The sequence below is a fragment of the Centruroides vittatus genome, unplaced genomic scaffold (genome assembly GCF_030686945.1).
Source record: "Centruroides vittatus isolate TY-2023 unplaced genomic scaffold, ASM3068694v2 contig_250, whole genome shotgun sequence".
Lineage (NCBI taxonomy): Eukaryota > Metazoa > Arthropoda > Arachnida > Scorpiones > Buthidae > Centruroides > Centruroides vittatus.
Window position 1 is genome coordinate 706,178 of NW_027121584.1, and position 20,315 is coordinate 726,492.

The following is a 20,315-nucleotide window of genomic DNA, read 5'->3' on the forward strand; positions in this document are numbered from 1 at the left end:
TAAAATTGATATTGAAAAAGATTTTAACATTCTTGTTCTTAATGATGTTATTTGAGAATAACAATGAAGATAAATAAATAACAAAATTAAGCTATTTTTAATAAAAATGAAAAAAACATTATTTTTACAATTACTCAAAAATTTATATATACTTTTAAAACAAATATAAATAGAAAGGATACATAACATCAAAGTTAGACCACTTTCTCACCAACCATGCTTTTTCAAACTTCTCTGGTTTTTGATTTGTATTTTGCTCTTTTGTCTATAACATAGTTTATTAATTTCAAAAATATTAACAGTTATAAACTAAATATGATTTTTACATTAAAATATCATTTTTTTAAAATGAAATAAGTAATTAGTTCTTATAGTTAAAAATATTCAAATTAATAAACAAACTGAAACTAAGTACAGGTAAGCCTCCTACAACACAGTACCTTTACAATGCGTTCTCTCTCCAACGCAGTTGGAAAAACGCAGAAATTTTCTTACGTGGTTTAGGGTATTTAGTAACAAATTATCTTTCACATAACAGAAAAATCCCAACGAATCATGTAAGTGCAGTGGAACTTGACGAAACAAGCTCAGATCTTGAAAGAAGGCCAGTCAAACATTCTCGAACAACTATAAGCGACGATGAGGACTGAATTTGTGAGCATAACATTATGTTTCTTTTTGATTTTGACTTGAAATCATAATCTTTTTAGTTTTTATATGATGTTGAATTTTATTTAAGCTGTTTAGGTACATAAATTTAAAAAATGATGAAAATGTTACACCATAAAAAGCAGTTTTTCTCTTTTTAGAACTGAATCCCAGTTTTTGTATTAAGTTGGTGTCTCCCACAACTCGGTATTTTCAAGGAACGTATCTACCGCGTTGTAGGAGGCCTACCTGTATTCAAAACAATCTAGTCAATTTAAAATACTAAATTTTCTAATAAAATATATAGTTTTTTTTATATTTATATGTAGTTACAGATTTTAATATAATGATACTATATTACTATAACTTAAGTGTTGTGAATTATATTATTCAATAAATTAAATTAACACAAGTAAAATTCAAATAGCTAAATTCCTAGTTTTAAGCATCAAAAAATCTGTACAAAATACTAAGCTCAATTTAAATTTCTTAATATAATTTATAGCAAAATATTTTCATATTATAGCATTATAGTCTGGTAAAAATTATTGGCTAGTGTTCATGATTGGCTTTGAATTCAAATGTATTAATTTAGTAACATTAAATAATCTGAAAAAACCCAACAGTTTTGGTTATTTGATTAGTAACAAACTATATTTTCCTTACCTTTTTAGGTGATCCAAATTGCACCATTTCTCTTTCATCTTCAATTCCTATTCTGCATAAGAAAAAAACGCATGCATTTAAAATAGTGTTAAAATTTTTTAAATAAACATAAGAAATTGAATAGCTTATGTCAGTGTTTCCCAACTGTTTTGGATTGGAACATAAGTTGAACTTAATAAAATTCCTGCAACACACCATAATTTTTAAAACAAAAATGTTTAAAATTGCTGTAATCATTATACACTTTCATAGGCTATATGTTTTTGTTTATTATGAAAAAATAATTATAGCAAATATAATGGAATCCAAGTTGGAACCAATGGAAATATTTATTTAACAAAAATTACCAAGAAATTCCTAATCCTAATGTGATATTTGTGCATAATTTCTTTATTTGGAGAGAAATAGTTGACAAGGAAACTGAGTTCTTGTTCTACAGAAAGAAGCCTTTCACATTTTTTTGCTTTTAATTTCATCCATTGATGAATAATCCAGTTTGCATAAGTATAAGTAGAGAGAGGTAGCAAAATTTTTATGGCTCCTTTTGATATATTTGAAAATTCAGATGATACTCTTATCCAAAATGCTGATATGTTAGTTTTATCAAAATTTATTTTTAAATTTGTGTCTTTTTATTTCAACAAGTTCTTCAATAAAGTTAACACTTGGCTAGAATTTTCAGAGAGTTAATTTTGTCAGTTAATGATAAAATGTTTTCCTGTTGCCTTGCATGCTCAAATTTACTTGAGCAAAATGAATATAGTAATTATATGAGCAGCAATACATGGTGCTCAAAAGTGACATTTTTGGCAGACTTGTTTGATCATTTTAACCAACTGTAAAATAAGCAGTGCTTTTTGTAATTTGAAAATTTGTGCTAACATCATATCTTTTGATTAGCACCTAATTTTAGTGTGCATTAACAATACTGATTGTGATCTTGTAATTTGTTTCCAAAGCTTCATACAGTTTAGAAAAAATGTGAATTTTTTGTTGTCTACTTTTAATAAAATTGACAATTTTTATTGCTTGCTGAAGGACAATTTATAAAATTATTGACAAGACATAACTTTTAATGTAACTGTTTATTTTGAAAATACCTTCTCCAGTTGTTATTTTGAGTAATATTTTTACAAAACAAAAATTGACTGATACTATCATCATTAATAATAATTCTGATAAATGACATTGTGTCTTCCCACTTATATCTGTGGATTCATCAATTTGAAGTGCAAATATATCACCAGACTTGAGGTGCTCTATCACTTGACTTTCAATACTTTCCAACATGTTTTGAATCCATCTACTAATTGTATTGTTAGAAAGAGATGCATCATCTCCTAATAAGATTTTCACCATAAGACAAGCTAAGATAATATTTTCAGCAATTTTATGAGATTTTCTTCTTCTGTGTTACTAGCTCAGCAACTAAAAAAACTATGTTTTTGTGCTTTGTCAGCAGTTTTAACAAATTTTATAATAGTCTGTGTTTGTTTATGTTTTGAATCTAAAAGTCTTTTAAAATGTTCACTGAATTTTGTTAATAATTTGGATGTTTCGTGGATAAAAGTTTTAATTTATTAGGAATCATACAAGTATTATAAAGTTTTTCATTACAAACAACACAAATTGACTAGGGCAGTTCTCCTTGCAAATCCAAATACCAAATACAGTGGAACCTCGGTATACGTCTGCTTTAGAATACATCCAATTCGGAATACGTCCTGTTTGGACAAAACAAATTTTGCTCGGTATACGACTTAATTCAATTATACGTGCCATCTATGAACAACTAGCACTATCGGTGTACTAGACTAGACTAGACGTTCGCAGTCCCACGGTTTATAACTTTGTTAAATTTCTTCTGATTTTCATCTGATTTCAAATTAAAATCAGAAGAAATTTAACAAATTTAAAAATTTTATTATTTTTATTAATCATGAATTGCAAAAAGGCAAATGAAAAGCAACAGAAAACTAAAAAAATGACTAGAATCACAATGGAACTGAAAAAAGAGATTGTTGAGAAATATGAAGGTGGCATGGGTGTTCAAGATTTAACTGCTGCATACCATATTCCAAGAACGACGGTATCGACAATCATGAGAAATAAAGACATTATTAAATCTGCTAACGTTGCGAAAGGGGTTTAATCAATTTCTAAACAGATTATTAGTATTAAGGAGAGTTTGATTTGATTTGATTTTGATTTAATGATTTACATATTATAATACAATATACTGTAATAACTTTAAAAATCTATAATAAAATTCATTTTTTATTAATGTGCTCAAACAGTGTTTAAATTATTTTACAACTCCATTAATATATCATATCAAGAGGGTTTTTTTTACATGAGAACGGATTAATCATTTTTACATTACTTCTTATGGGAAAGGTTGGTTTGGTATACATCCTATTCGGTATAAGTCCAAACATCAGGAACGGATTAAGGTTGTATACAGAGGTTCCACTGTATTTATCATCATATTTTTGTTTGGTAATTTTACTTTTTTAGGCAGAAAATGCTGCTTTATTGTCATTGTCATCAACATCAATTTCTTAGCTTTGTAATTCTGTTCTAATTAAAAACTCATCCATTTCACTATCTGCTTAAAATTTAAAATAAATTACAGTTGATTTAAAAAATTTTTGATACTATGGAAGTTAAACTTACCAAGATGAAAACTCTCAAATTTACACATATACTATAAAAATAAAAAGACTATTGAATCAATGTGTAATCAGCTTAAAGACTAATGCTAATTGGTCTTTAAGCTGTTAAACCACAATGCTTATAGAAACTCCAAAAGGTTGTATGCCAACATATGCATAAACAGATGCATACAACTTTTGCAAGGGGAGATATGCTGATGCTGCAAATTTTGCATCAATCAGCATTTCAGTGAACAAAAAGGCAAAGGAGACATTCTCCTTCACCTTTTTTTCTTTTTTTTACTGCCAGGCAACCAAAAGAGCTTATTCAAAATTCTAAAAATATTTAATATTTCTGTGATACACTTGAGGCACATATGTGACACAAGCACGTGGGTTGGAAAACACTGGCTTATATCATTGATACAAAAAATATTGAACACTCTAGAACAGGGATGTCCAACCTTTTTGTTTCTCTGGGCCACATTGGAAGAAGTCATGGAGTTTTGGGCCACAAGTATATTATATATATATATAATATACTTGTGGCCCAAGTATATTGTGACCCAGTTCTTAAATATACAAGTATATTTAAGGATTAACATGTCTAGATTATAGTAATAAATATTAAAACTTCATCATGAAAAAGGATATTTTAAAAAATTACTTCTACAGATACTTTCAATTTTTACTTAGAAATAGATAAATTCATTTATTATAAAGGAGACAAACAAAAATCTATTTGAAAAACACAAATATTTGTTTTATTTGGGACTCTAATAAAAAAAATGACAAAACACCATTTTAAAGTGCATTTTTATTCAACTAATATATTTATAAATAATTTGTAGCCCAAAAAGTAGCCAATATGCCAATGATATTTTTTACGCCAAACTAAAAAAAGATAGCCAAATCTTACAATGCTGGAAAGAATACTACATAAAGCTGAAGATGGGACTCAAAGGATTATTCCTTCCTCATTCACACATTTCCAAGTATTTGAAAATATTTCCTTTCCACTCAAAAATAAAATATGTATAAAGGTTTTGTGAAACTTCTTGTTTGAGTTTATGCCATTGAAATAAATAAATAAAAAAATAAATAAAATTGTCGGTTTTGTTTACATGTTTATTGGGCAACATTGGAACTTGCCTTGGGCCAGCATGCGGCCTGCAGATTGGATACCCCTGCTCTAGATTGTAACTACTACTAGGTTGAATAACCAGGTTAAATGTTTACAGACAGTAACAGCACTATAATTTTCATTCTGGAAAGATGGACTGAAATGAAACATTATTTTAGTGGGGCAGTGACACATGTGCATTTTATCATCAAACAAACTAATTTTTAAAATTTAGCAATAAATTTTCAGCGAGACATTTGGCACGAGACTGAAAATAAAACAAAACAATGGATTAACAGAAGATTTTCTAAACAAGTCCTGAAATTGAACAAAATGGAAAGAAGATGCATAGAGTGGCCACAGAATACTTTCAAGAGAATTCCTTGAAGATATAAAGAATTGGAATATGTCCTAGCTTCATATTGGGAAAAAGTGCAGGAAAAGTCAAGCTGAAATTATTTTGTGTATCTCATGACTTCATGTTGACAAACATTGATTGAATGAATGAATTTGGCACTAGTTGTGTTAAGCACTAGTTTGTGCTAAATTTATTAAAAATTAATGATTACTTAATTTAGAGAAATCTGAAAGAAAAGGTCTGCATCTGGAGTGAGACTCAAAATCATAACTATTGTAAATTAAGAAGGCAGCATTACTGATTGTACTTAATACTGGATGGCAGGATATTAAAAAGTTAGCTTTCTGTTCTGAGGGACCCAAGGTTTAAGTCTGAATCAGAAACCTCAAGAATTTTCATAGGAGATCTATTCAAGATGTGTTAGCCTCTGTCCCTCACTATTGTTCATTCCTTGCAGACTGGAATAATCCTATAATGGGTGTAATTAAAAAACCATCTTTCTGCCCTCAGGCAAGGCGAAGTGTTAAAAACTAATCAACTAATTATGCTATCTAAGCCTCCCAAGCAGGTTTTTTGCCAATTTTTCCAACTCAATTTATTTAATTTATTCTACTTTTGTTATTCTTTCCCCTGAGACTTTGCCTCTCTTCTGTTATGTAAAGGTAAAATGGCTTACATTTAATATAAACTGTCAGAGTATTATCAGAGGAAATTTTGGTTGACAAAGTTTAAGAACACAAAGAAATCCTACAAAACAATATCACTGAAGATAAGCATGGTAATGCTTAAATGATATTCTTGGAAAACATGTAATCTCATTGTACTGTCTGTTTAACAAATTTGAGAGATTAAATGTGGTAAATTTTTATCCATTGTTCACAGAAGGTAGTCTCCACTTCAGTTAAAAATATATCTATGGTCCCATTACTATGCTGATATCAGGCATTTTGTCTGTTAAATACAAGTACAGTAGAGCATTGATTATCCAAACACCGATCAACCGAAACACTGGTTAACCGAAAGCATTCCAGTCAGGATGTGTGTCGTGCTGAGTCGAACATTTTTGATACTAGATTAACTTCTAAAGTATAATTTTTTTTTGTTTTTATATTTTTCAATATATTTATTTTGTTTGTACAAAATAAAGAAATAATTTTTAACAATACAATAGCCACGATTATTATTATAAAAATTTTCGTTAGGTTTAACAGATGAAAATTCAATGTGAAGCGACACGCAACAGAGAAAAATTTCAACATGGGATATATTAATAATGTATTTTTTGTACATAATTGGTTATCCGAAAAATCGATTTTCTGAACAACCCCAGTTCCCAATTGATTCGAATAATCTATGCTCTACTGTATCTTCTAAATTATTGTTCACTAAATCCAGGTTTCGTTATATATATAATTTTGTTTTCTATCATCATACAAAAAATTTGAAAAATAGCAATGATTTCAATTGCTTTATTAGTATACTAATATAGCAATAAATTCATTTTTATTTCTAAAGCAACAATTTATAATTTTTTATATTTTAATTGTACAGAAATTTTCTTTCAAATTGTTATTTTAATTTATTGCTAAATTTACTGGCTCAGATTTATCTTATAATAATTAAGTAGGAAAAATGAGACATTTTTTAATATCAGTATTATTTAAAAATAAATTTAAACTTACGGAATTCCTAGCCAAGTAAGAAGGGTAGTAGTAAAACCACCACAAATAATAACTGTGACTATAGCTATGAGAGAGGTAGTCGTTAAAATTAAACGTCGCTGCTCTGATAAAGTATTTCTAATAGCTAATGCAAATGCAATAGCTCCTCTCAGACCTAATTAAAATACATAAACAATATTAATTAATAATATGTTTTTAATAATAAAATTCTATATGACTTGTACTACTGTGACTATAGTAACATTAATATGCTATAATAATACTTATAATGAAATAAATTATATTTAAAAAATATGAAAATCTTTGACAACATACCAGCAAAATATAATATATGTTGAAATGATAATGGTATTTTATTATGTCTTCCCAAATTAACAAGGAATGTCAATGGATAAATATTTAATGCTCGTCCAATAGCAATAGCAAGCTGAAAATTAAGGAAAAAACAACAGAAATAATATTTGTTATAATATTTTTAGTGTTACAAGATTGTACAAATTATTACTCAATTTAACTGAAATTATCTCAAGAACAGTACAGACAGTTTTGGATTTAAAACTAAACTTTTGTGAAAAAATAGAGAATTTTAAAAATATATTTGAAGAGCATGAAGATTTATTGATCAAAAATATATTAGATAATTTATCAATCTACATGCCAGATTATTTAAAATCAGTATATCAGCATAATTCTTCCTAAAGAAATTTTAATTCTATAACAGTAAAAATTTTCATAGTTTATAACCATTGACAAATTAGAAAAATTATATTTAGAAATTAGTATTAAAATAAACCAGCAATGAGTTGCTCAATTTTCCCGGCAACATTTAAAATTTGTGGTGCCATCTGTTATCCTATTTTGTTAAAAAACTTTTTATATTTTTTTTACTATTATAAAATGGCAGAAAGCTTAATTTTGCCATTGTAAAAAATTGTAAACGTTAACAATTAAAATTGTCATTAAGTCAGACCCTACTGGAGATACACGCGACCCCCCCATTATATCCCAACCTCCTCAACCTTTAATCACCAAAATTTAATAGTAACAATCCCCTAATACACAAAGTTCAGAAAAATTCAACAAAAAGCATAGGAGTTCTTAAGCTTCAAAAAGGATTAAAAAAATCGTGCCCTCCTCACACTAACATCCATGCATACAGAATTTTTTGCATTTCTTGACATTTCAAGGTGTCATAAGTCCAAAATATAAAAATCTTGGGGGGGCTCAGTTTTTGACAATTGTCACACTTTCCCTCTGTTATATGTGTTACCGGCCAAACCTGATTTCAGGCCAAACTAGTTTGTCCTACATGTGTCAGGATATACTAGTTTAGCCTAGGACAATCTAGTTTGGCCTAAATACTTTAGGCTTAACTAGTTTGGCCTAGGCCAAACTGATTTATGTACTACAAATAGGTGCCAGTGTAAAGAAAAAAAAAAATTTTGTGTAATTCGAAATGCCACCACAGTACACCCCGTAAAAATAAATATAAGATTAAATATTTTATATGTTACACTAAGAAACACAAATAAGTTCATTTTTAATTTTAGTTTGACTCAAAGTTATTTTGGTTAAAGTGTACCTAGGTAACTCCAATGGCGGCACTTCCAACTCTTCGTGCTCCCGACAGAATCCTCCCGGAGTGGAACCGCTGGCAGGCTGCCCAGTGTTTAACATCACTAGTTATTGATTCACGGTAGTTCTTAAACAAACAAAAAAGAAAAAAGGAAACGTCTACTAAAAATGTAGTTAACCTAACCAAACGAACCTAACTGAAGCACTGAAGGGGTTACCTAGGTACTGTACACTTTAACTGTTATTTTTATTATTTCGTTTGAATTTTTGAAAATATTTTCATACCTTTATATTTATAAACCTTTAAAAGTGCATGGCTTAATTAAAAAAAATACGAACTGATAAGTACTGATTAAGCTTATTTTTATTTTATAGTTTTGTACAAGTGTTGTGTCACTTCTAATCAATACCATTTTTTATAATTAAGTAGACTATGTTTGAATAAATATTGTTCATATAACTGATTGCATTTTAATTTTATTTTAACCATTAATATATTTGAATAATAATTCTAAATCAGTTTAACCTAGTCCAAACTAGATTGTCCTAGGCTAAACTAGTATATCCTGACACGCGTTGGACAAACTAGTTTGGCCTGAAATCGGGTTTGGCCGGTAACATATATAATAGCCAAGAAAGTAAAAATTAGAAATATAACAAAATAAATATTTCAAAAATATTCTGAATTTCATATACATGTAATACAAATACAATGCAGTAAATTCTGACTTAAAAAGATCCATAAAATGAGTAACATTAAAAGAATTGTATTATGCAAATTTTGACTGATCCAATCTTTTTAAAACAAAAAAGAAAAAGAAATTTACAATAAATTCTGAAACCAATATTCTCAAACTCTAATTAATATAAATATACAAACTGAGACAAACAGTGGTGCGACTCATGATAAGTACTGTAGATCTGCAGCACTCCCAAAGAAAAATAAAGTCATAAAAATAATCTCTCAATTTAATTACATAAATTTTTATACATTATAAAAATTAATTTACATTTAAGTGGATTTAGAAGAATTTTCGATGCATGCTGCTTGCACCGAAAATTCTTCTAAATATTGACATTTGTCAAGTTTAAAACTTATTGACTTCTATTACTCTAAATATAATAAAAACAGTATATTCATTATTTCAATTAACTACTTTATAAAGGATACAAAGGCAATTAAAATAAAACCAAAATTCCAGGTATGTTTTCTGTATGTGAACATTGAAACACCAATGTAAGTAAAGATAAAACTTTCTGCTAGAAAGCTTAGTAATTCAAACAACTGTTATAGGAAAAAAAAAATGATTAGAAATATTTCTACATTTACAATTATTATTTTATGAATATATTTTTAAATTAAAATTTTGAAAACAAAAATATATTCAGAATAATTCTTATTGAATTATTCAAAAAAATTTTAAACTAACTATTCTTAAAAGTTTAAATATCTTCCTCAGAATTATTAATTGCAACAGATATTTACCTGTTTTGTTCTTGCTCTTGATTCATCTGATAAATTGTTATATGTATAGTGAGCTTGGCAAATTCCACAAAATAAAACAGCAACAATTCCTGAATTTTAAATATTGCTTATGTAAATACCAACAGATTAATTTTAAATACATTTATAATAATGAGCAAATAAAACCAGTTCCTAACATATTAAATCTAGTGTGTAAATATAAATGTCTGTAAATACTATATTTATATTAAAACCAGACAATTCTGGATTAGATCAGGCTATATTACTGCTACTATTAATAATTAAATGCTAATTAATTTGGCCTAAAGGTAGGTATTAGGTGCCATCTTTATTAAATTTAAAAATTATAATTAAATTAATATTTATTAATTAATTTAGAAGGTTCAAAGAAAAGAATCAGCATGGAGCAGAACTTGAACTCACAACTGCCTCTCATCATGTAAATCCATTGCCAATTACACTAACTGGACCTCCATCCAATGTGTAACAAGTATGGTTATATCTAAATTAATAGTTCTGGAAGCAAAGACTAGATAAAAAGGTCCACATAGCATAACTGGCAATGCATCTGCACAGTAAGCAGCAGCAGTTGTAGGTTTGAGTCCCACTGTGGGCTGATTTTCTTCCAGAACTTCCTAAATTAATTAATAAATATTAATTATAATCATTAAATTTAATAAGAGATAGCATCTAATGCCTACCTCTAAGCCAAATTACTTAGCATTTAATTATTATTAATAGTAGTAGTAATATAGCACAATTTAATGAAGCAATCATTTGACTTTAAATCTAGTGTAAGATTATACACAGAATTTATTTATTTATTTATTTATTACATAAATATTTTTTGGTAATCTCTTTTTTATGATAGTATTTTTCATATTTAAAACTGTTTAATGAACAACTAAATGTAAAATTTAGTATAAATGAATTTAAATGTAAAAAAAATTAAAATTTTTTATTTTTATATCATACAGTGAAAATTATAACACTGCACAATAATAAATAAAAATGACATATGTTCTCTGTGGTAAAGTTTTTCTGCCAAATGGGTAAAATATTTTTCAAACCATTGAAAAAAAATACGTACATTAAAATTTATTATCAAAAAATATTTCAAATAGCTGAGTAAAATCTAGATTTAAAGTTTTAATTTGTATAATTCACTTCCAAATAATCAAATTATTATTGGATATTTCCATAAATAAGTCTTAATATTAGTTACAGAACTAAAGAACTTTCATGTAAAATACTGACAACAAAAATTAGTCATGTTACTTTTGAAAATTTATTAATAAAAACTATGTTGATCATCATCATCATATTCTTTTTCTCTTTATCTTATTATTTTCTGATTCTACAGAATAATTATCTCTAAGCAACACTGATCTATTTCTTCTTCAACATTTGTAATCCGTTTTTAGCTATTCCACATGCTTCAAAGTTCTTATACTTGATTATAAAAATTTACAACAACAAAATAATCTAAAGAGCATTAAAAATTAGCATATATTTGTACAATTATAATGCTGCTCCTTCCTTAATGACTATCTCAGGCAGAACAAATCTAAAGAATATGATAAACTACATATTAAAGAGCTCTCAACTGTCTACATTTTGCATAAACATAAACAGTTAGATTTTTGAGGGGGGCCATCTGCATATCCATTGTGTTTAGCATTTGTCTGCTGTTTTGCTGATGCTTCCAATTACCAATCTGTAAAAGCATCATTTTGTTTTAAACTTTGTTTTGCTAACAAAATTTTTTTTGAGGATGATGGATGTTTTCTATGAAAAAATATAATAGTTTTTTAACAACATTGTATGATTTGTTTCCAAATGTTTTTAAGAGTTTCAAACTTTTAAAAGTTTTGATACAAATTGGTGATGGGATGATTAATTGGAATCAGAAAAATCAGGCATTTTCTGGGAATCAGAACTGAGCAAATCTCATCAGAATTTCTGATTCTTAAAATGATTTTTCCACATTTAACAAGAAAATTATTTGTTTTTTAGTTGAAGATTAAAATTTTTTTAAAATTACAATATTAACAATTAACTATTAGTTTATTGGAAGCTTTCACATTAATAAAGCAGAGAGCACGCAATGCCCATACATGAGGTGACATCTGTCATGGTGACTTTTCTTTTGTGTAGTCAGAGTGATGAGAAATTGCACTCGGTTGGTACTAATGTTCCCATTTTGAGAGAGAGAGAGAGTGATGTTAGGGTTGTTATCTGGCCTGTATCGGGTCAGCTTGACTGGCAATTTCAAACCGAGGCTGACGGTCAACAAAAATATTTAAATGTCAGCAAAACAGTTTAATATATAAACAAAATTATTTTTTAATTGAAAAAATAATGTATAAAATTATTTTTAATATTTAGTATGTTTACTTATGATAAAACATTTGAACAACATCTCAAATACTTCTTCAGCAACACTTTAATTTCTTTAAATAAACATTTTCAACACCTTTTTCATAGGTCTGCATCAGTTTTAACAAGAATTCAAACTGTTTAAGAAGACAGTTTGAATCTTTTTGTTAAACTGGATCTATGGAAAAGGTGTCAAAAACATTTGTTTAAAGAAAGTAAAGTGTTGCTGAAAAAGTATTTGAGGTGTTGGTCAAGTTAAATTAGTTTCAGCTTATATAGAAGTGTTTTTGTCATGAATCACAGTATCATCCGTGAATCATAACAAATGCAATTTATACAATTCTAAATAAAAATAATTATTAATGCTAGATTTACTGCCTGTTTGAGTTTTAAAAATTGCTTTTTCAAGATGAGTCAGTCTAGGCATTTGTTTGATTCTTTTTCCTCAGAAAAAGTTCATGCAATTGTACATTTAGGAAAACATGGCTCAAGTGAAAGGATTCAAAACTTGGTTAACTGCTAATGATGATGATATTTGTTTGGCTCATTCCATCATTTGCCAAACCTCATTTAGTGTTAAATATAATGGAATTAAAGCATTTACAAGGCATGCCAATTGTGAGAAGCATGAAAAAAGAAATGCATCTTCTCATTTACTTTTCCTCTCTCCTGGTCATCTCTTCAGTCAATGAAGCAATTTCCAAAGATGACACCTTAGATGACACGATGGGATAATTCTTTGATTAAAAGGGAATTAATTAGTTGTAATTTCTTTGGGGGTAGTATTGCAATATTAACTTTATCTGAATAAGATTACAAATTTATTTTTTAGTACACAATAAAAACATGCATATTCACATATAAATGGAGAATTTTCAGGTGTGTTTCAAAAGATTGATTCTGAATTTTCCAATCATTTTCCATTCTTAAGCTTTATGTTTATTAACTAGCTGTGTTACCAGTTGTTGACAGGAGATATTTGGTGAAATTATATTTACTTACCTAAAGAGTATATCTGCAGAGAATTGTTACAGATTCATTATATTCCTATTAAAGGCATGGAATATTTTCTAGATAAACTTATTGAATAACCTCCCAATGTACAACATTTTGTGTTTTATCATCAGAAGCACAAATGAACAGATTTGCAGCTACATGTGAGCAAGCAACATAGAGTTGGCCATGTGAAAAGCAACTGCATCCCAGGTCAAGACCCTCAACTCTCGGACTTTGGCCTTGAGACTTGTTAATGGTCATTGTAAAGCATAGACCGACTGGAAATTGTAGGCTTTTACATTTGAATGGTAGTTTGTTGGGATTAATGGTATGCTATTAAATGATATATCTGTCCTTCAATTTTGAATGTTGGCATGAAATTTCTTTCAAGTATTTCAGTGGCACCAAAACTTGTCATTTGGAAGGTAGTATTGTGCTTTAAAAAATGTTTAGTGTCAGAATGAGTCCCATTTAATAGTGATAGAAAAAGTTTGCGGCAAGTACAACATCCAGTTTAACTTTGCCAGAAGAGCAGCAAATCCCCTGTGTTTCATTCTTCCACTTCAGAGCACTGCAATACCCACATACTTTATCTATAGACCCAATATAGCTGATGATGAATAGTTTAAGAGTGTTATAAATGAAAGCACTTCAGAGTTTTTTGTGCCAAGGATTTGTTGTTTTTGAGTAGGCATAATCTTCACTCACACAAATACAGCTAGGCCTAATGAATCACAAACACAATACATAATGATTCAAAAACCCACCATATGTGCGAGGACCCAGACGAGGTCCGAAATCGCAAAAATGCAGAATTCTGTTGTGAAAAAAATAACGATAAATTATATAAGAGAGAGAGAAAAAAAACTCTTAATCAAAACAACGTAACGAAAAATGTAAACAACAAGTCTCGGGATGACGTCAACGCGTGTTAAACGACCTGTTAATGTTTAATCCAAAGGTAGAACTCTGATACACGCACTCATAAAGAGATATAAGGTTGACACAAGTATTCAAAGAAAAAATATAGAAAAACATAGGAAAACAATTTCAGAAAAAGGGAAAAATTGAAGAGATAGAAAAATATCGCGTGATCGTTAGAATTCCAAAATGACATCAATTGCAAACAACGGATTAAATTATGAGTGCAAGTGTTGTGGTTCTATCAACAATCTTGGAGCATAGTCGACAAAAGGGTGTCAAATAGACACCTCAAATCGGACCTTTCCCGCGACCCGACATGGTCTCGTTTTGCGCTTGAAAACAAAGGAGGGACCAATTGGGAAGCGAGGAAAGGGACGAGAGACCAATCCTCAAGGTGGATAGGACGCGAGAAAAACGTATAAAAACTGGGACTTCAAGGTCAAAAGGAGAGTTTTTTCGGAATGACGGACATGCCTCTTGTGGAAAGACAGTGTGTGTAGTGTCGTCACTCGGAACTTTAAGTGTGTCACCGCCCGTCACCATTGTCCAACGGTCCTTCTCGTCCGCCCGGGACTGGATAGATCGACCAACCGAACTCTCACGTTACTGAAGATCGCCGAGATTTGGAACAACCTAACCGATGTAAGCATGTATTCGTCCAAATAAACGATTTTCCGCATGTAAACACTTGTCATCATTTGCCTCCTTCGCCACCGCCCACATACACGGGTTCCCTTAAGCTCATCCTGACGCGGGATATTTAAGCCCAGTCTACACCAGTCCAAATCGTACACTGGTGTCAGTGACGCGGGATTAATTGTATCCCCCCTTTCAAGTCGACAGAATCTTACATATGTACACATTCTGCCATCTAGCATGATGACGTCACTTTTTTAATGCCTCAAAGATTTTGCTAACTAATTATAATTTAATGTCAGTTCTTCAAATATAATAGTAAACTTCAATAATACACTTTTCTTATAGATAATGTCTTGACAGGAAGTACTAATTCATGTATTGCCATCTAGTGAAAAGAGAGACAAATAGACAGAAATCTGTTGCAGTTTTATTTAATTAATAAAAAAGTCTGTAGGTTTGATTAGTAGTAAACATTCCAGGGATCATAAAGATGATACAGTTAAAATTTGGTAATGATTGATTCAGTAGTTTTCGCAGTTAGTTGGAACAAACAAAAAACATTTTCTCTCTTTATATAGTAGTATAGATGAATGTGCCATGTTCATAATGTAAATCATTAATTTTTCTAAATTAAAATAAACTTTAGAAAGTATTCAAAAGAATTGGCATTGGGAAAAATTTTGGTATCATCCCATCACAAAAACAAATTATGAAAAAATGATAGATGTTCACTATTAACTTTTGATATGGAAATCCATATTTTAAAAATTCTGTAGTATATTTCCTTTTTTGTTGTGGTTTTTTGTACAATTTGTTCTTTCATATATTAGAATGACATTATTAATAAACACATACAAATCCACTAACCCCTTTTTCTGTTAATTATGATTGTTGATCAATTGAACAATGCCTATAATTTTTCTTTGTCAAAAAAAGCCAAAGAAAAAACATCGACAAAACTTTGAAAAATTTTTTAAGCAGAGAATAATGTTTATGATAAACTGTATAAGAAGAATAGGCTACCCCACTTGGGTTGCAACCTACATTTGGGAATCACTGTTTGACACTACTGTGTTAGTATAACAAGTGCAAAATGATCAAAAGTTTGAGTGTAATAAAATGAGTTGTTAAAATCATCATTTTTCATGCTTTGCACTAGAAAATACCATCAAAATTGTCAAAACTGTTACTTTTCAATTAAAATTTTGGCTGTCAGCTTTTTTCAAGATCAAAGGTTGAGAGAACTTTGATATCATCATCATAACACTAAGCTAATCTGTTTTTTCGGGAAAGTGTGTTGTCATTCCCTATCCTTCACTCCAAAGAAAGCCATCATCCTCAAAACTGTAGTGTTGAAAATAAGCCTAGTATTTAAGAATAAACTTGTCTTATTTTTGGAGGCAACTTATTTATGGAAATTTCTGATGTATTTAGGATAAATGATAATTAAGTAGCAAATATATATAATTAGATGCAAAGATTTATAAATATATACCGTATTTTACGGACTATAAGATGCATTTTTTCTTCGAAAAATTGCCTCCAAAATTCAGGTGCGTCTTATAGTCCGTAAAATACGGTAATTTATGATTTAAATTTATTGGTGAAAATTATTCAAGATAAAATTTAACTCATTAGATATGTTAAGCCTCAAAATTACATAAAAATGCACACATGCACACACAATAGTTATTGAACAGCATTTATACCTGTAAGTTGAGCTGCTTCTGCCATCAGAAAAGTACTATAAGACATCAGAAAAAACAGGCAAGATTCCAGTAGAGGTAACTCACAAAGCCTAGTAAATTTTGTTAGGTGGAAGCTAATTAAGAAGTTCTAACCGTTCAAATTTTTAAAAGAAAAAATATTATATTTAAATACTAATTGTAAATATTAAGGATATTGCTGCTGTACTGCATCCCATTAATGAACCAATTAAAAAGGAACATAAAAATATGTAACAAAAGTTTCCAAGTGATTTAAATGCTGAAGATGCTTCAAATCCACTCTGTCCTTGAAAATTTTCAACGTAACTGGAGATTGATCTACAAAATATTAAACATTTTTTTTTAAAATAAAGTATTCAGAAAAACATTTAAAATTTTAAAAAGTAAACAACTTAAACTAAACTTGATTGGTACATAGAGGTTCAAGTAAGAAGTATTAGCAGTAAACATATCAACCAAATTGATGATAGTTCTTTTGTGTCTCTTACAACATTGCTTATTGAAAAATTTAGTTATTTCCACTTTGTATAGTAATATCTTTCTTAACTGGTAAAAATTAATGTAAAATATTAAACGAAGAATATTTTCATCCATTTTACTATTTCTGTGTCAGTTTTTCTATATAAACAAGCTTTATTAAATTATTTTAAAATGAAAGGAGATAAAGAAATGTAAATAACTTAATAAAAAAATTTAAAATTTTATATATTGATATAAACATCTCACAAACCCAATGTATTAATAATTCCAAATAATAAAAATATAATACTGAACCATCATTTTAAATAAATTTAATAATATTGAAGAAATTAATATATATAAAGTTAGCAATTACTTATGCCAGTCTGCAATTTTTTCATATTTTAATTTAAAAATGTTCATGTGACTTCCAGTCTGGACTGGATGTTTGTATATAGGTAATTGGAGCTTCCAGCCCAAGCTTTCCACATTTGGTCTCAACTTTTGTCTATCTAAACATGTTTGTGAGATTAAAGACAGACAGATGGACAACAGTAGGAATGCAATTTGAAAATTGCAGCCTACTGGAAAAATTAAAATGTAAATGGTATTTATTAAGCAGTTTAATGAACTTCAGGGAGTAGATATATTGAAACTGTAGTAAGACTTCTTGATTTTTAAATTAATAATGATTTTAATGATCACTTTCCCCAAATGAATAAATCATTAAAATATTTTTAATATGATTGTTTAAAATTAATTTTATGAAACAATTTTTTAAATTTCAGCACAAATCACATCCTAAACTATTATTATTATTATTAACAATCTTTAGTTGTTCTAAGGCAAACCTTGTTACAGGGGATTAATTTTATAACTACATTTAAGTTTACATGTAGTATTTTACTGTTATTCTTTTGTACATTTCTTTACATACATAAATTTTATGACAATATTTATGAAAATGAATTTTTATATTTACATAATATATTTTGATTAACACGTTGACTGCCATCTACGAGATGACTCGTAGTTACTGTTTCTGCCTAGGACGCCACCTACGAGTTATATTGTAGTTTGTTTCCTTGCCATATTTGTGCAGCTACGATGTAATTCGTAGTATATCAGTGTAAATATGAATAGATAGCTTCAGGGGCAAGAACAAAAAATTAAGTTTGGCTTACATGAACAGAACATTTATTAATTAATGAACAGAAAATATAATCATAAAAAGTTTATTCAAAATCGAAAGCAAAACAATATTTTTATTGTTTGTGATAATTTATAAAACAGAAATATAAATTTAAACGAACAGAAAATATTATAAAATGTTTATTCAAAATCAAAAGCAAAATGATATTTTTATTGTTTGTGATAATTTTTAAAACAATCTTCTACGCAAAGGGCTGGCTTCTCAAGACAGATTGGACAGAAATAACGCGTTTCTCGGCGTTTTTTAGCTTTGGTACAAATTCGACATGGCTTTGTCGGATGTTGTTTTTTCTGAGTAGATGGGATACTCTGTAAATAGTGAAGCTTCTGCAATTTAATTTTTTTTGAAACTGGTTGAATCTCTTCTCCAATCAACGCTTTGACGAATGCTTCTCTAAACTTTTAGTTTAGAGAAGCATAAGTTTTATTTTAGAGAAAAAGAGAAGCATAAGTTAGCTTATAGAGAAGCATAAGTTTTATTTTAGAAAAAGTTGCTTTTTGAAAGAGTTTGTGCGCATTATGTATATATATTTCTATAATATGTAATGCAACCTTTTTGGGCCATCTAATAGTCTTTCTTAGAGCTGTGTAGTACGATAGCATTTGATCTGATCGTCAATGCCAGACATTCCATGATTATAATCTCGAATTATATTCGGTTTCATCGAACATTTTCCATTGCGATTGAACACCTCTACCATTTCAACAACGTGCATGTTTGAAATGGTAAGGACTTCTCGTTTGTCTTTCCATTTACATACAGTAACAGGACCATTTCGCTGCCAAATAAACTCCCCCATCCTCACCAAAAATTTTGTCAGATTCTGAATCACTTAGATTAGTGTAGTAATCAAGTTGTTTTTTAGTCAGTGGTCTTTTCTTATCCATTTTGGGATATTTATAATTTGATTATAAAAATAAATAAAAAATAACACTCTCAAAAAAGACGTAAATGTGATGTGCTCGCCTCTATATCCGATTTATTACTAATGAATTTAGACGCACATCTCCGATTGGCTGTAGCGAAGTGACAGGACGAATCGTGTCTGTGCACGAATTAACTCGTAGTTTGGCTTTAGCGAAGAGCTTTCTGTTACATAAGCCAACTACGAGATAATTCATAATACCTTTATTTTAAGAAAAACACATTCTATATGCTATTTGATTATTACTATATACTCTGATTAGAGTTTTTAATAATATAATATAATTAAATTAAGTTGGCGTTTTACAACAGAATCCTAAAAAGTCACGTGGCAGTCAACGTGTTAATAAGGTACATAATTAACAATAATTTTCAATTAGCTCCATAATGTTTTAGCTTGTTAGTAATTTGAATAAAGAAGTTCTTTATTTTATACATTTGGTTTATTGCTAAGTAACCTAGCCTAGCTCTATAGTTTAAGTTTTGTTCGTATGAATTGTTTTGATAATTTCATATTCTTGACAATATTTTACCAATGCTTCACAGTCCTTTAACAAATGGAGCAAGGAAAAGTCACTGAGTTTACACCAATAGCAATGTTCTTTAGTGAAATCTATATATGTATTGTTGACAAATAATGAGTATTTGTTGAATCTGATTTGAAGTAATCACCATTTAATATTCATATTTGTATTAGAAGTTATAATGTTAGAGTTTTTAGTTATATTTAGAGTATTTAAGTACCAAGGATGGTAAATTGAATTCATTATTGAATTTTGGTCCTTTATTATGGACTGTAACAAGGCTGAATCAATCATCAGTGTATAACTGTATTTCCAGTTGGTCTCTGAATTATCAAATA

At 28.9% G+C, this 20,315-nt stretch overlaps 1 protein-coding gene and 1 long non-coding RNA gene across 5 annotated transcripts in view; one reads left to right on the forward strand and one right to left on the reverse strand.

The window, feature by feature from the left end:
- LOC136971394 (sodium/hydrogen exchanger 6-like) overlaps positions 1-20,315 on the reverse strand; it is a 74,559-nt gene that overhangs the window by 17,154 nt on the left and 37,090 nt on the right. For 3 of the 4 annotated variants that reach the window (XM_067265842.1, XM_067265839.1, XM_067265841.1), the window contains exons 7-14: positions 17,034-17,175; positions 16,840-16,945; positions 10,193-10,281; positions 9,878-9,991; positions 7,447-7,558; positions 7,132-7,285; positions 1,315-1,366; positions 183-265 (exon numbers count right to left, since the gene is read on the reverse strand). In XM_067265842.1, the coding sequence (XP_067121943.1) occupies positions 183-265; positions 1,315-1,366; positions 7,132-7,285; positions 7,447-7,558; positions 9,878-9,991; positions 10,193-10,281; positions 16,840-16,945; positions 17,034-17,175 (852 nt within the window). Of the gene's footprint in view, positions 1-182; positions 266-1,314; positions 1,367-7,131; positions 7,286-7,446; positions 7,559-9,877; positions 9,992-10,192; positions 10,282-16,839; positions 16,946-17,028; positions 17,176-20,315 lie in introns of all 4 variants that reach the window. The other variant, XM_067265840.1, reaches the window with a different exon arrangement.
- On the forward strand, positions 16,722-17,072 carry LOC136971403 (uncharacterized). Its single transcript, XR_010880159.1, has 2 exons — positions 16,722-16,940; positions 17,029-17,072. It is a non-coding gene; the product is annotated as an uncharacterized lncRNA (long non-coding RNA).